Source organism: Felis catus, chromosome B2 (genome assembly GCF_018350175.1).
Source record: "Felis catus isolate Fca126 chromosome B2, F.catus_Fca126_mat1.0, whole genome shotgun sequence".
Taxonomy (NCBI): domain Eukaryota; kingdom Metazoa; phylum Chordata; class Mammalia; order Carnivora; family Felidae; genus Felis; species Felis catus.
In genome coordinates, this window is record NC_058372.1 from 31,196,786 (window position 1) to 31,213,926 (window position 17,141).

The 17,141-nt window shown below is 35.8% G+C and overlaps 1 protein-coding gene and 1 long non-coding RNA gene across 39 annotated transcripts in view; one reads left to right on the top strand and one right to left on the bottom strand.

Annotated features, from left to right (window-relative positions):
• The window catches only part of TSBP1 (testis expressed basic protein 1), a 220,018-nt gene that overhangs the window by 168,441 nt on the left and 34,436 nt on the right, over positions 1-17,141 (bottom strand). For 26 of the 37 annotated variants that reach the window (XM_045057354.1, XM_045057353.1, XM_045057351.1 and 23 more), the window contains 8 exons: positions 16,474-16,494; positions 15,595-15,609; positions 14,935-14,958; positions 14,453-14,476; positions 14,126-14,152; positions 13,647-13,667; positions 13,178-13,198; positions 173-193 (listed from right to left, as the gene is read on the bottom strand). In XM_045057354.1, coding sequence (XP_044913289.1) covers positions 173-193; positions 13,178-13,198; positions 13,647-13,667; positions 14,126-14,152; positions 14,453-14,476; positions 14,935-14,958; positions 15,595-15,609; positions 16,474-16,494 — 174 coding nt within the window. The remainder of the gene's footprint in view (positions 1-172; positions 194-13,177; positions 13,199-13,646; positions 13,668-14,125; positions 14,153-14,452; positions 14,477-14,934; positions 14,959-15,594; positions 15,610-16,473; positions 16,495-17,141) is intronic. The other 11 variants (XM_045057336.1, XM_045057326.1, XM_045057337.1 and 8 more) reach the window with 10 other exon arrangements.
• LOC109499620 overlaps positions 1-17,141 on the top strand; it is a 148,566-nt gene that overhangs the window by 66,964 nt on the left and 64,461 nt on the right. Inside the window, exon 2 of one of the 2 annotated variants that reach the window (XR_006597667.1) lies at positions 9,566-9,712. The exons of the other annotated variant lie outside the window; for it this stretch is intronic. This is a non-coding gene — a long non-coding RNA (uncharacterized LOC109499620). The remainder of the gene's footprint in view (positions 1-9,565; positions 9,713-17,141) is intronic. 2 annotated transcript variants of the gene reach the window in all.

A 17,141-nucleotide genomic window follows, 5' to 3' on the forward strand; every position in this document is an offset into this window, starting at 1 on the left:
ATAAGAAAACAAGCTAGAAGACAAAGAATGCTGGAAATATTAATAAAACCAGAGGCAGGAATATAAATCTTAAATTTTGGTAGATTCACACTAAAAACAGGACACAAAAGGGCCTCGACATACCATAAAACACCAATGATAATAATATAATTGAGAGAAACATGGGACTTACTCTTAGATTTCTCAGGTCTTGCTTTAATAAAAAAAAGACAAACAAACAAATTAGTGTGGTTGTCTGATGAAACAGAAACACATTTTCACTGATGTCATTCCAGTAGAAGCATCACACACTGAACAGTGGTGACAAGGGGCATTTGCCTTGGGAATGTTCTGGAAGGAAGGATACAGAGCCAGTGACGGAGCTCACTTTTCCCTTTCCCCTCTAGGTCTCTGATTGTGTGAAATCAGGAAATGTGTCGTATCCCAACCTATTTTAATTGAGTTACTTTCTTTCTCTTCCTCTGTCATTTTTCTTTTCTAATCTCTACCCACATTCTCCATCTCTGCAGTCCTCGCCATTGTTCCTTACTTGGTTTGCCCATACTGTCACTCCCTTCTATGAGAGCAGGTTCTATCTTCTCTTCATCAAACCCCACACTCAGCATGGTCTCTGAGAGAGCAGACACTTAACAAATCTGTGCTGGATCAAGGAAGAAATTCTCCCTACTGTAGCCAGCATCATGTTGCTCCCCCTTTCCCTCTGTTCTCTTCAAGCACCCATTAAGAAGGTTCTGTGCCTTGCAGGTGAAACAGGTATGGGGTATTTGAAGGCACACAGTGATCTCTGCTATAAGATGTATGAGGGTGAGCAGAAGAGACTGCTGGGAGAGGGGTGATCATATGACATTTTGTGCCTAAGCCCTGGAAGGTTTTTAGCTGTAAGATTTTGAAAACTTAATCAGACCAGGAACAATAAGTTCAAAGTTATGTTTTTGTTTTTTTGTTTTTTGTTTTAAATCTAGCAAGAGTTGAAATAATACACGTTTGGGGCAGGTTGTTCTTTTTTTCTAGGAAATCATTAAAAGGGCCACGTATGAAAAAAAACAAAGCAGAGATCACATGACAAAGTGAGATTTGAAAAGGAGATATCTGATACACTATGACTCCAAGTAATCAAACTACGTGTAAGAATGGAAAACCCACAAAGAAGATTATTGTTTTCTTTCTTTCTTTTTTTAAATTTTTTTAATGTTTGTTTATTTTTGAGAGAGAGCATGTGAGCAGGAGAGGGACAGAGAGAGAGGGATACACAGAATCTGAAGCAGGCTCCAGGCTCTGAGCTGTCAGCACAGAGCCTGATGCGGGGCTTGAATCCACAAGCCATGAGATCATTACCTAAGCTGAAGTAGGACGCTTAACCGATTGAGCCACCCAGGCGCTTCTAGATTATTGTTTTCTATGTATGAACTTGGATTGTGCTAATGGTGAAAACTGTTCCTTGAGTGTGTAAGAATGTGTGTGTGTGTGTGTGTGTGTGTATTCTTGTTTACAGTTGAGTAAGCAGCAATTTCACTGAAGTAGTGTTATGAGACTGAACTCAATCTGTGCTGTTTTGGAGCTCAGGTTATAAGTATCAGTGCAGAGTATGAAAATTTTATTTTTCTTGGACCCAGCACCCTGAGGCACTCTGAAGATCAGTGGCTTTTTCATGATGACCTGCCTTCTCTTTGAGATATTGTAAAAAATAATAATACCTCAGGAATCAATAATCATATCATGTAACATTTGTCATATTTGTTCCCAACTTTTCTTCTAAGAAAAAAAATAATACAGGGATGGATAAAATTCCTTTGAATCACCAACCCCAGGTTCATTTTCTTCCCTCAATTATGAGTTCAATGTATATCCAATTATTTTTAAAGGTACTTTCATATATATGTGGATACTTAAGGCATATGGTGGGTTTGAATATTTTTGCTTTAATTTGCGTGTCATCTTTTAGTATCATTTTGTATCAAGAGATGTCATTTTGCATCTGGTTTGTTTCATTCAACACTATGATTTGAGATGTTGCTTATATACACATAGATACGTAGTTCATTTTTAATTTTTTTTTTCAACGTTTATTTATTTTTGGGACAGAGAGAGACAGAGCATGAACGGGGGAGGGGCAGAGAGAGAGTGAGACACAGAATCGGAAACAAGCTCCAGGCTCCGAGCCATCAGCCCAGAGCCTGATGCGGGGCTCGAACTCACGGACCGCGAGATCGTGACCTGTCTGAAGTCGGACGCTTAACCGACTGTGCCACCCAGGCGCCCCGTAGTTAGTTCATTTTAAGCTGCTGTGTATTATCCTATCGGCATACATATGTTAATTTATTTTTGACTTTTGATTATTAAAAAGTCACAACAAACATCTTTGTACGTGACATTTTATGTACATATGTATGACTTTAGTGGTTATACCCAGAAGTAGAATTCAGAGTATGCTTTAGATTTAATTTAGATATTGACAAATTGCTATTCAGAGAGAGTTGACACTTAACCACATATCTCAATAAATATTTGATCTTGTCAAGCTTTAAAATTTTGGCCAGTATATTTTGAGAAAAGCAATATCTCGTTTTCATGTTGTATTTTTGATCATTAATGAAATTTGGCAATTTATGTTTATTAGGCATTCAATTTCCCTATTTTGTGAACTGTTTATTCTTGTCCTTAAGTCATGTAATTTATTTTTCTTACCGATTGTGGGATTTTATTTATATTCTTAATGCTGTATAACATTGATAACTATGCACACTGCAAAAATTTTCTCTCAACCAACTCCCTCTTGTCTTTTAACTTTGTACTGTGTTTGGTCCATAAGAAGTTTTGAGTTTTTGTTAGTCAACATTTATTTTACCTTTTTTTCTGGGTATTTTAGAAGGAAGCCTCCTTCCTATCTGAGTCATATATCAATTCTATTGTGTTTTCTTAAATGGTAATAGATATTTAGGTATTTAATTCAGCTGGATTTACTTTAGGAAAGTATGAGGTAGAACATCTTTTGACCTGAGACTAATTATTGAATTCTTCATCTGTTATGAGCTCAACTTTCTCATACAATAAGGATCTATCTCTGGGTTTTTGATTTTGTCTCACTGATTTTTTTTCCAGCTTCACTGAGATATTATTGACATACAAACATGTAGGTTTAAGGTGTACAATGTGGTGGCTTAATACACATACACATTGTGGTAAGATTACCACAATAAGGTTAACACTTCTAGTCCCTCACATAATTACCCTGTGTGTGTGTGTGTGTGTGTGTGTGTGTGGTGATAACATTTAAGATCTCAACAATTTTCAAGTATACAGTACAGTAATGTTAACTTTGGTGACCATGCTGTACATTAGATCTCCAGAACTTATTCATCTTACAGCTGGAAGTTTGTACCCTTTGACCACCATCTCCCTATTTCTCCAACCACACTCCAGCCTCTGGCAACCATTATTCTACTCTCTACTTCTGAATTCAGCTTTTTTGGATTCCACATATAAATGAGAACATATAGTATTTGTCTTTTTCTGTCTGCTTATCTCACTTAGCATAATGCCCTCAAGGTCCATCCATGTCACAAAAGGCAGGATATCCTTTTTTAATGGCTGAATAATTTTTCAGTTTGTGTGTGTGTGTGTGTGTGTGTGTGTGTGTGTGCGCGTGCATAGACCATAATTCTAAAATTTATAATGGTATCATAAATGGTATATATATGTACCCATTCATCTGTTGATGGACACTGAGATTGTTTCCATGTCTTAGCTATTGTAAATGACCCTTACAGTACCACATGCAGTGAACATAAGGGTACAGATATCTCTTTGAGATAATGATTTTATTTCCTTCAGATATATATTTGGATATAGGATTGCTGGATCATATTGTAGTTCTGTTTTTAATTTTCTAGGAACCTCATAGTGTGAACTACCAACAGTGGACAAGGTTCCCTTTTCTCCATAACCTCACTAACACTTGTTTCTTTTCTTTACCATAATAGCCATTATAACAGATGTGAGGTGATATCTCATTGTACTTTTGATTTGCATCTCAGTGATGTTGAACATCTTTTCATGTACCTGCTAGCCATTGTATGTTTTCTCTGAAAAAATCTCATTTCAATTCTGCTACTCATTTTTAAATCAGAATTTTTGCTATTGAGTTGATTTCTATATAATACATGAGATATATGCATGAAATGAATCTGTTATCAACTAGGGGGTTTGCAGGTATTTTTTTTCTAATTCTATAAGTTGCCTTTTCATTTTGCAGATAGTTTCTTTTGCTATGCAGTAGCCTTTTAGTTTGGTGTATTTCCACCTTTTTATTTTGTCTATGTTAAGGAGTTTTTCCCTTGATTTTCTCCTAATAATTTTACAGTGTTTGTTCTTATCAATTTTGAGTTTATTTTTGCAAATGGGGTAAGATAGGAGTCTAGTTTGCATGTGGATATGTTGTTTTCCCAGCACCATTTATTGAAGAGACTATCCTTTTGCTTTTGAATATTCTTGGCTCTCTTGTCAAGTATTAGATAGCTGTATATGACCGGGTTTATTTCTGGGCTCTCAATTCTATTCCACTGGTCAGTGTTTTATGCCACAACATACTCTTTTGATTACTATAGCTTTGTAACAGTGTTTCAAATCAGGAGATGTGATGCCTTTCAGCTTTGTTCTTCTTACTCAGGATTGCTTTGGTTATTCACAGTCTTTTGTGGTACCATACAAATTTTAGAATTGTATTTTCTATTTTTGGGAAAATTGCCATTGGAAAATTGATAGGAATTGCATTGACTCTATAAATGGCTTTGGGTAGTATGGACTTTTAACAATATTAATTCTTCTAGTGTGTGAACACATGATATTTTTCCATATATTTATGTCCTCTTCAAGTTCTTTCATCAGCATCCTGTAATTTTTAGAACAGATCTTTGACATTCTTGCTTAAACTTAGCCCTGAGTATTTTATTGTTTTTGATGCTATTGTAAATGGGATTGTTTCATTTTTTCCAGATGTTTCATTGTTAGTGTATAGAAATGCAACTGATTTTGTGTGTTTATTTTGTATCCAGCAACTTTACTGAGTTTATTAGTTTTAACAGATTTTCAGTGGAGTCTTTAAGGTTTTCTGTATATAAAATCATATCCTATACATGCAAGACAGTTTTGCTTCTTCCTTTCCAATTTGAATGCCTTCAATTTCTTATCCTTAGCTAATCACTCTGGCCAGGACTTCCAGCACTACACTGAATAGGAGTGGTGACAGTGGGCACTCTTGCGCTATTCCTGATATTAGAGGAAAAGCTTTCAACCTTTTACTATGGAGTATGTTGTTATTTGCGGCTTTTCCTATATGGCCTTTATTATGTTGAGGTATATTTCTTCTACATCTAATTTGCTGAGAATTTTTATTATGAAAGGATGGTGAATTTCATCCAATGCTTTTTTTTTATTTTGCATTTCTTGAGATGATCATATGATTTTTATCTTTCATTCTATTAATATGATGTATCACATTTGTTGGTTTGTATGTGTTGAGCCATCCTTATATCCTAGGGGTAAATCCTACCTTATCATGGTGTATGATCTTATAAATGTGATGGTGAATTTAGTTTCCTAGTATTTTGTTTAGATTTTTTGCATCTTTTTTATCAGGGATATTGGTTTGTAGTTTTCTTTTATTATAGTGGCTTCATTTGGCTTTGTTGTGAGGTTAATGCTGGCCTCATAAAATTTGAGAGTGTTCCTCCACTTCATCTTTTGGGAAAGAATTTGAGAGAGATTAGTGTCACCTCTTTTTAAGTGTTTGATGTAATTGACCAATGAAACAATCAGGTGTTGGGCATTTCTTTGTTGGGAGGTTTTGATTACTGCTTCAGTTTCCTTACACATTATTGGTCTGTTCAAATGTTATTATTTCCTGTTTCAGTCTTGGTGGGTTGTATGGTTCTAGTAACATCCACCTCTGCTAGGTTATCCAGTTGTTGACATATAAATACTCATAGTAGTCTTTTATGATCTTTGCGTTTCTGTGGTTTCAGTTGTAATGGCTCCTGTTTCATTTCTGATTTTGAGTCTTTTTCACTTATTCTAGCTAATAGTTTGTCAATTTTGTTTATTTTCTCAGAAAAATAGCTCTTAGTTTCCTTGGTCTTCTCTATTGTTTTTCTGGTCTCTATTTCATTTATTTCTGATCATAATCTTTAGTATTTCTTCCTTTCTGCTAAGTTTGGCTTAGTTTGTTCTTTCTGTAATTCTTTGAGGTGGAAAGTTAGTTTGTTTGTGGGTTGTTTTCTTAACATAGGTGTTTTTCATTATGAAACTTCCCCCTGAGAACTGCTTTTGCTTCATCTCATAAATTTTGATATGTTGTTTTTCTACTTTTTGTCTTATGATATTTTTTGGTTTGCCTTTCAATTTCTTCTGTGACCCATTGATTATTCAGCAGCCTGTTGTTTAATGTCCACACATTTGTGAATTTTCTTGTTTTCCCCTTAGTGTTGATTTCTAGTTTCATAGCATTTTGGCTCGAAAAGGTATTTGATATGATTCAGTGTTCTGTGTTTGCTAAGCCTTAAATTGTGACCTAAGATGTGACCTATATATCTGGAGAATATATGTGTGCACTTGAGAAGAATGTTTATTCAGCTGTTGGGTGGAATGTTTTGTATATGTTTGTTGGGTTCATTAGTCTAAGATATTATTTCAAATCCGGTGTTTCCTTATTGATTTTCAGTCTGTGTATGATCTTTCCACTTTGAAAGTGAGGTGTTGAAGTCCCCTACTATTATAGTATTATTGTCAATTTCTCCCTCTTAGTATTTGCTTAATATCTGTTAATAGTTGCTGAATATATTTAGCTACTCCAAAGTTCGGTGCATATATATTTATAATTGTTATATCCTTTTGAAGAATTGATCACGTTATAATTATATAATGAACTTCTTTGTCTCTTGTTATAGTCTTTGTTTAAAGTCTATTTTGTCTGATAGAGGTACAGCTACCTCTCTGTTCTCTTTTGATTTCCTCATGCATGTAATGTCTTTTGTCATCCTTCACTGTAAGCCTAAGTGTATCCTTAAAGGTGAAGTGAGTTTCTTATAAGTAGCATATACTTGGGTCTTATTTTCTTAATCATTTCTGCTTCTTTATTGAGGAATTTAATCTAATTATATTTAGGGTAAATATTGATAGGTAAGGATTTACTAATGCCATCTTACTGGTTTTTTGGCTGTTTTTTTTTTTTAAGCCCCTTATTTCTGTATTCCTCTTTTGCTGTCTTTCTTTGTGAATGGAAAATTTTCCCAAGTGGTATGATTTGATCCCCCTTCTCTTTATCTTTTATGAATATACTGTAGGGTTTTGCCTTGTGGTTATCATGAGCCTTACATAAAACATTTTATAGCATTCTATTTTAAGCTGATATTTTCAATCCTGTACAAAACTCTATCTTTTTATTTTCTCCTATAGTTTATGTTTTTGATATCATAATTAACTTCTTCATATTGCATACCCATAACAAATTATTGTAGCTACAGTTACTTTAATTCTTTTATCCTTTAAGACTTTATACTAGATTTAAGTGATTAACACACCACAATGTATTAGTAATAGAATATTCTGAATTTGGCTACATGCTTAACTTTATCAGAGTATCTTATATTTTAGTATTACTAATAAGTAGCATTTCATTTCACCCCGAAGGATTCCTTTCAGAATTTCTTGCAAGTCAGGTATAGTAGTGATGAACTCCTTCATTTTTGTTTGTTTGAGAGTCTTTCTCTCTTCATTCCTAAAAGGCAACTTTGCTGTGTATTCTGGTTTGCAGTGTTTTCCTTTTAACACTTTGAATATATCAATCTACTTTCCTGGCCTGAAAGATTTCTGCTGAGAAATTAATTGAAAGCCTTAGGAGGATTCCATTTTTTTCTCTCGCTGCTTTTAAAATTCTTAGTATTGGGGTGCCTAGGTGGCTCAGCCAGTTGAACATCCAACTGGTACAGGCTCATGGTTCATGGGTTTGAGCCCCACAGTGGGCTCTGTGCTGGTGATGCATATCCTGCTTGGGATTCTCCCTCTACTCTCTCTCTGACCCTCCCTTGCTCTCTCTTTCTTTCTCTTTCTCTCTCTCTCTCTCTCTCTCTCTCTCTCAAAAATAAATAAATAAACTTAAAAAAATGAAGCCATCATAGTTTAAAATTAAATAAAATTCTTAGTATTGATTTTAGATATCTGTGAATAATGTGCCTTGGACAGGAATGTTTTGGGTTGAAATTTTGAGGTGACTAACTAGCTTCATGAATTTGGATTTCCAGATTTCTTCCCAGATTGGGAAGTTTTATGTCATTATTTCTCTAAATAAGCTTTCTGCTCTTTTCCCCCTCTTTTTCTGAGACTCCAAGATTGTGCAGATTGTTTCTTTTGTGTCCTGTAAGTAATTCAGGTGGGCTTTCTTCACTAGTTTTCATTCTTTTTTTTTTCTTTTTTTTTTTTTTTTTTTTTTGCTCTTCTGACTGGATGATTTCAAATGACCTGTCTTTTAGTTCACTATTCTACCTTCTACTTGGCTGAATTCTTATGGAGCCTCTGTATTGAATTCTTCAGTTCAATTTTTTCTTCAGCTCCAAGTTGTTTTTTTAAAAATGGTTTCTATTACTTTGTTGAATTTCTCACTTTGTTTATGCATTGTTTTCTTATTTTCAGTAGTTGTCTATTCTATAGTCCACTGAATTTCTTTAAGATGGTTATTCTGAATGTTTTGTCAAATAGTACATAGATTGTCATTTCTTTAGGGTCAGTTATTGGATTTGTTTTAGTTTCCTTTGATGGAGTCATGTTTTCTTGATTAATGATTGTTGTGGCCTTGTTTTGGTGTCTATGTATTTGAGGGAGTAGGCACCACTTCCAGTCTTTACAGAATGGATTTGGCAGCAAAACTCCACCATTCAGGCCATTAAGAGATTCTGGGTAGGCCTGCATGTGATGTCATGAGCAGACTTGCTAGAGTTTTCAGGAAAGCAGATCTGGTTCATGGGTCAGCAGATAGGTAAGCCTGTTTTTGGGTACATGGAGACCAGCCTGGTACCTGGGTCTGTGGGAGCAAGCCTGGGCCTGGTCCTTGAATGTGATGAAGAGACTGTGACCTGGGTCAGCATGGGCAGATCTAGATCCTGTGTCCATAGCTACCAATCAGGCATTGGTAACCATTGAGTTAGGCCTAGCGTCTTAGTCCGTGGATGTTGGTCCAGTACAGGAATGGGCTTGGAGCCTGGTTTCATGGGACTGGGTGTGGCAGCTGGGGTCGAAGGGAAATGGCCCAGTGATAAGGCTGTCCTGGAGTCTCAGGCCACAGGAGCTCACCAGTGCTGGGTGTGTGGGGAGTCTGATTCATGGGAGTTTATCAGGAGCTTGATGCCATAGGAGTTCGTTAGTGTGTGCCAGAGTGAGCTGAGGACCTGAGGACTCTCCTCCCATAGGTGTCTCCCTCTCTGCTGGGCCACCTGTGCATGAAAGAGAGGTGATGTGAATAATGTGAATCTGTCTCTCCTTCCTTCCTCAGTGGGTCTTATTTCTGTACTTTACCCAGGTGCTGTAGTCCCTCATCTGGAATCCTTGGCTTCTTGAAGGTATTCTCATATGTGGATAATTGTTCACGTTGCTGTTTCTGGAGAGACAAGTGCTAGAAATTTCATTGCTGCCATTTTGCTGACGTCACTCTCCTTTACCCCCACTGGTTAGTATACCTCCACTGATTAGTTTTTTCTTATGCTAAGACCAGATGCATTCAATCACTATAGTGTTTTAAATGACTTGATAATCAAATGAAATACCTAGGGTGAGCCTTCCCTCTTGGGAACTTCATGTTTATAAATAGTTATTTATTCTTGGATTGTTTTTCTCTTTTATATGAATTATAGAATGGATTTGTCAAGATCCACAAAAAATCCTGTTGGTGATTTTATTTGAATTTATTGAATTACAAAATAGTTGGGTGGAGAATTAACATTTATATGTTGTTGAATTTCCCTGTCTTTGAAAATAGTTTATTTATTTTCAGGTCTTATATTATGTCTTTTAAAGGTATTGTCAAAAGCTAGAGGCAAAGTGAACGCCTAGAAATATCTTTCTCTTCTTTCTTTCTTTCAAGTTGCAATGCTTGGAGGGAGACTTGATTCAGAAGAACTGCTCACATAATAAAAGATACAGCAAGAATATAAGGGGAATAATCTACAAAGTTATAGTCAGCTTTCTCATTGTTATCATTAGCAAATAAATGAATTCTGTATTATAATTATATATTGACAAAGGTCACTACCCATCTATATGTATTGACATTGTTAAAGTCAGCACTAAAATTATTTCCATTAGGGAGGCAGCAGTATAGAGCAAATGGGCTTAAAGTTTTATTTTAGGTCCTTGTGCTAAACTGAGCTATTTCAGAGTAGACAAGACCAGTTGGATGGATGGCCTCTCTTCTGTTCCTCCCTTTTTTCCTTCTTCCTTACTTCCTTCTTCTTTCCCTTCCCCTACTTTTCTTACCTCCCCATATTTCTCTCTCAGTTTATCTCAGGATATAAAATTTTTTCATCTTGTGTAATGTCAAGTGCTCAGGCAAAATGACTGACCTGGCTAGGTTAAAAAACAAGGGGTTCAGTTTGCTTTCTCAATATTTGTCATGCTCTCTCTATAAGACAACACATTTTTTAGAAGTTTATTCTTAGGAGATTTTTATTTTGCTTCTTTAGTGAATGGTATAATTTTGTTTTTAAATTCTGTTTTCTGAATTGCTATTGCTGGCATAAACAATGTTTTAAGTTTTGTTTGCTGTTTTGTTATGTAGCAACTTTGCTGACTTCATATTAAGTATTAGTAGTTTGTTCATTTTTTGTAGTTTTTATGCAGATAATCATAATCTGAAAATAATGATGAATTTCTCCCTTCTCTTTGTGTCTTTATATCTTTTGCCTTTATTTTATTGCACAGGCTGGTATAAATTGGTAGTAGTCATCTTATTATTGATTTTGACTTGAGTGGCAATGCTTCTAAAATTTTATTTCTTAGAATTCTTTTTGTTATATATTTATTTATTTTGAGAGAGAAAGAGCAGGAATGGGGCAGAGAGATAGGGAGAGAGAGAATCCCAAGCTGACAGCACAGAGCCTGACATGGGGCTTGATCCAACAAACCGGGAGATCATGACCTGAGCCAAAATCTAGAGTCAGATGCTTAACCAACTGAGCCACCTAGGCACCCCTTGTTTTTTAGAATTCTTAAGAATGATAAAGGAATAGATCTCCTTAATTAGATTAAAGAAGTTCTTATCTATTCCCTTTTAAGAAAGTTTTTATTTCTTCCAAAAAGAATTCTGGATAGGATTCTGTGTTGAATTTTATACAATAATTTTTCTTTATTTTTTATAAATGATCATACCTTTTATTTTTTATCCATGAATTTAGTGAATTTATTGATAAATTTTCTATAATTTCTATCATAGTTATGAGGCATTAAAAATAAATTCTGTATCACTGTGTTTATGATCGGTGTAACATTGCACTGTTTATTTAGGAAATTTGTATCTGTGTTTCTAAGTAAAATATGTCTATGCATTTTTTTTCTTACAATCTTTGCCTTGCTTTGAAATTAAGGAATAACAACATCATAAAATGAGTTGAAGTGAGTTTCATTTCTTTTGTATTCTTTGGAACAGTTCCAAATATAGGAATGATTTGTTCCTTGAAAGTCCTTCCCTGTAAAACTATCTTGTCTGGGGCTTTTTAGGTGAAAGTTTTTTTGACTCACTGTTCATTTTATTTTCTAATTATGGATAATTTGGGGGTTTTATATTTCTTTGAGTCAGTTTTGGTAATTCATGTATTTTTTTAATTGGTAATTTTGTTTTTAATGTATTCCCATAGAGTTTTTTAGTGTATTCTTTTATGATTAAAAACATTTTACTGTGTATGTAGGTAAGTTCCTTTTTTATTCCTACATTTGTGTTTTTCCTTTTTTTCCTGTTTAAATTTTCTCAACAAAATGCCAAGAACTTAATGTTAGTTTCCCCTTACAATGTTTTCCTATTCAGTTTCTGCCCCCTTGGAAATCATTCTACCCCATAGGACCTCTTTTTATGCTTAAGCTCTGCTGTGTACTTTTAATAATAAAAATACATAGCAGCCAAGACCAAGACAACCAGAAAGAAGGCACTATCCTTTAGTGCCTTTGTTCTACCTGTTTTCCCTCTCCCAATCCCTTGGGTTTTGGATTTTAAAACTCTTTCCTTCTACCCTTTCTGGTGCCTCCACTGAAAAAAGACACTAAATTATTTCAGTTTAGCTTCTGGATTATAATTTCTGGCTGCGAAACCAATAATCCCTTCTGCTGAACTCAAGTGTTCACAGTTGTAGGGTCTGTTCTCAAACATGGACATCTGAGGTTTCCAACCTCATCCTTGGGTCTGCGTCATTGACTCCATGGACTCAGTATTTTCATCTGTCAGTGAGACTGTTTAGCTGGTCATCTTCCTTGCTCAGGACTCAGAAAGAATGTGTAGAATGTCTATGTTAACAGTTCCAAATGTGTCCTGACATTATTGAAAAATTTCAAATGCTCTAGATATGTGTTCTTGTGTGGAGAAACTGGCTGGAGCTGAGTGGCAGCCACCCTCTTTAGACTGTACATGATATTTCCACTATTCCCAGGTGGTGTTCTTCACCTATTCATTTTCATTATCTGCCTGGGCTCTGTTGGCATCTGATATTAGTCTGAATTAAATCTTGGGGTTTTAATATTAATGTGACTTAATTCCAGTCTGAGGAATCCCAAGGGATATTGGTATTATATAAAAATCATTTGTAACATAGATATGAGGACCAGATTTGAATTATAGAATGTAAGACATAGTGTTAAAGGTGACTTCTATGTTAAATACCACCTTGTTGTCAGTACTTGATCTGGTTTAAATATTGAGTCACTGTTGGTATCGGTTTCCTGGGAAGTTGAGTTAATAACTGAAGTAATGGGAACTCCTACAGTTATGAATCGAAAAGATTGTCTTGCAGTTCTAATTGGGAGGCCTGTGGGTAATGTGAAAGCAAAAAGTATGGAAACATGAATCTCAATCCTTGGTGAACCTTAAAAATATAATATCTGTGCTCAGAAAAGGTCTCATATTTGACAGGCTGAGAAGTAAAGAACTTACTTGAGGTTCTTTGTGAAATCACTAAAAAAAAGCAAAAAAAATATCCATTAATTTTTCTTAAATAGAGAAAACATAGTATTATCTAATATATTCCACTGGTGTCTCTGAGGGGAGGACTTGGGTAGACATACGAGAAAGCATACTTTGAGGGAACATTCAAAAATCTCTCTCCATTTAAACATCCTTTTGGACTTCCTGTCTCAAACGTTTTGCCTACCTCTGCTATTTTTTTTCAGGGTTTTTAATATTTTTCAGGTTTTTGTTGTTGTCAACCAATGCTACTTACTCCTTTTCTTTTAATCAGTATTTTCTTAAATTATCTATACTATAGGGGGAAGCTGGGTAATAGCTTATTACCCAGAATGCAAGAGCAGTGAGAAACTCAAATCACTTTAACAGAACAAAGTTCCTTAGACTTTGAAGAAGACCGCACAGAGAACTATAGTAGAGAAACAAATATAATACTTACTTATTGGTGCCAAGGGCAAACCTTAAACAACAAATTAGATATCAGTGAATAATTGTTTGAAAGGAACAAGTATCTTTCTAGGGAAGCATATTTGTGTGGTGAAGAAGTTTGGTAGTCACACAGCTCTTGGTTCAAACTGTTGTTCAGTGAGCGTGTTCTTAGGCAAGTATGTGGCTTCAGTTTCTTAGCCATTACAAAGAGATCAATTGATTTACCCCAAGGATTGAATGGGATATCATGTAGTAGTTAAAGCACCTATGTAGTTCTTATCACTGAGGAGATGCAAAGTAAACATATGCTTGATATTAAGTAAATGTAAGTTTACTTCACAGGATAAGCAGAAAGCAAAGGAAGATGAGAACTGTGAGTCTCAGGTGGCTGCACAGGGATGAGAAATGAGTAGGGTAATTACAAGTTCATAGGCCTCATAAAGAACAACAACAACAACAGAAAACAGTAAAAGAACAGACTGAACTTACCACTGTGCACTGAAGGTGGTGGACCAGCTGAAAGACAGAGAAGTATCTTTACAAGCCTTTTCTCTCTCACTGTTTTTTTCCTCTCTGTGTAGAGAGTTCTTGTTCACTAGGTCATGATAACAATAGGGACAATGTACCCTTTGGTCTTCATTTACTTTTAATATAAATCTGCAGGATTTGAACTTTCCAAAAAGCATTAATAACCATGGGATTTGGCGACGGGAAGGCAAGTAGTTTAGGAAGTATGTACCCATGTCCAAAAATGCCAACATTGTCAGAGAAAGAAGTTATAGGACCCCACAGTGGAGGAAACATGGAAAGACTTACTGAGGGCAGGTGGAACTGCTCCCTCTGGAAAACAGAACAGAGAAAATTGTTATCTCCTTTTCTTTTTTTCCTCATTCAGTTTTTCAATTTGTCAAGTCCCTTATAACATGTCATTTTTAACTTCTGGGAAATGTTCCCCTCTGATCTTTATTTTGTATGTAAATCATAAAATTTTCATTTCCAAATGAAAAACTGTTCTTCTTACATCATTTTTTCCTTTTCTGTAGGTCGCCTCTCGTTGATGGTCTTTATAACGAAGCAAAACTTTTTTTCTTTCCTCTTTATATTTATATAAATCAGTAGTGTTAGAACTTTCTAGTACATCAGTAATAACCCAGAGGGACTTTGACAATGAGAGAAGCAAGGGGCCAAGAGTTACCTCAAGCCCTTCGCATACCATCATGTCCAGATAAAGAGGTCTTGGACCTCACTAGAAACCAATTGAACCCTGTGACAGAATTAAATGAAAACACAAGACTTACTGTTTGTGTGAGGAGTTGATTCCACTGAAAAATAAGCAGAAAGATTTCTTATTGCACCCTCCTCATTTACTGTCCTATTCATTTTTTTCTAGTGATGTAGAAATTGGTAAATTTTCTAGTGATGTAACTGCTTGAAAAGGTTTTCTGATCAGGCGTATCTGAACTTTCCAGAAAACTTAAAATCAGCTGGTGGAATTCTGGTTAATGGAGAAGCAAAAGCTAAGAAAATGAGTTTAAAGTTCCTATACTTGAACTCAAGTTTTAATATATATCACTGGACTTTGATAAGTGCACAGCAAAGAAACAAATATACAACTTACTAACTGCTTGAATAGGTGACCCAGCTGGTAAACAGAAATATTATCTGTATCTTTGTTTTCCCTGTTCATTTTTTTCTCCTTCTATATAGAGAGGGTCCCTGACAGTCTTTAGAGCCACGGAGAAACTTTTTTCTCTGTTCTTTAATTGTTATGTGACTCAGTGAACCTTTTAGAAACTTGTTAATAACCTAGTGGAATTCTGAGTAATGGAAAAATAGGGGTCAAGGAAATAGGAGCTTTAAACTATTGCGATCCCAATGTGGATGGACACATTTTTGTTCAAGTAGGCCTGTTAGACACTGCTGGAGGTAATTGAGTTCCATCATGAAAGGAGACTTACAAGAGGATTCTGTAGCTGAAAAACAAAGAGAGAAGTTAGTGAGGAAAGTCTGCTGAAATTAGTTTTCTGCTAGTTTTCTGAGAGGGAATATCAGAAATGCTCACGGAGGGAGCATCAAACCCTTATGGGTATTGCAGTGCACAGTGCTGGGGAACACAGCTGCCATCATGCCTTGTGGGATTCTGCCTCCTGCTTAGTCTGAGAGGCTTCAGGAAAGGGAGATGATTTTTCTCTTCCCCTTTGCAGTGACTGGTAACTGCTTAAAATCCTACAGGGGACTGGTAGTTTAAACTGCTGTTTTTACTTTTCTTCTCCCTATTTCTGCTATCCTGTGTAAACTTTCACATATCCACACACTCGTACAAATGTCCTCCCTCCTTTGTTGACAAGTCATAATAAACTTCAGATATTTTCATCCGATTTTTTTATTTATACATATATATATTATTCACAGTAGTTTGGATTATTAAGTGGGGTTTGTATTCCCTTTTTTTTTTTAATTTTTTTAACGTTTATTTATTTTTGAGGCAGAGAGAGACAGAGCATGAACGGGGGAGGGTCAGAGAGAGAGGAAGACACAGAATCTGAAACAGGATCCAGGCTCTGAGCCATCAGCACAGAGCCTGACACGGGGCTTGAACTCATGAACCGCGAGATCATGACCTGAGCCGAAGTCGGATGCTTAACCAACTGAGCCACCCAGGCGCCCCTGTATTCCCCTTAATTCATTCATTCCTTGGGTGGGGGTGCAGCTAGGTAGTGGAGTAAGCAAATGATGGAGAAACCTGAAAGTCTTTACCTACGAGACAGAAGTAAAGGATTGCAGACCCTGTAGGAAGCCAAAGGAAACTATTATATAGGAGCAGGTATGGAACTTACTGGTCATTTCTGAAGTTTCCACTGGTGGAAAAATGGAAGGGAAAGAAAAGAGAGAAATTAGTGTGTGTAGAACTAAGTGAACTCAGTTCTCCTATGATGGGCTTAAAAAGGGTAACTGTAGAGAGGATGCAGGGAGCTGTAAAACCTGCCTGTTAGCTCATTGTGATGTCTGGACCTAAGCTCCCACCTCTGTGCTTTGCATCCTCAGGCTTCCTTCTGCTGGTCTGGGGCAGGAGAGTGGCTGTGCTCCTTCCATTCCATTCCTTTCTGGGGTGGTAAATGCTTGAACTTTCTAGGGGTTCATAATGTCTTAAATTTGTACTTCTGTGCACTTTTGTCATTTTCATTTTCATTTATCTCTTTTTCCTACCTAACTGTTTAGTTGATCTGAAAAGTTTTCTTCCCACTCCTTTCTTTTTTTACTACTCCCATCTGAAGCACTCATTTTTGTTCATTAAAAAAAATAATCAGTGCATTTTTCATTTTCTCCAAGTGACCTGTAATTTAAGGGAAAGCTAGGAATGAATAAATGTAGAAGTATAATTTTCATTTATATATTACTCTTTGTTTTAAGTGTTTATACATAGGGGAGAGGGAATTATGCAGGAAAGAAAAGGGAAAGGGAATCCATGTACCCATATAGATTCTCAGGCACATGGTAGTTATTT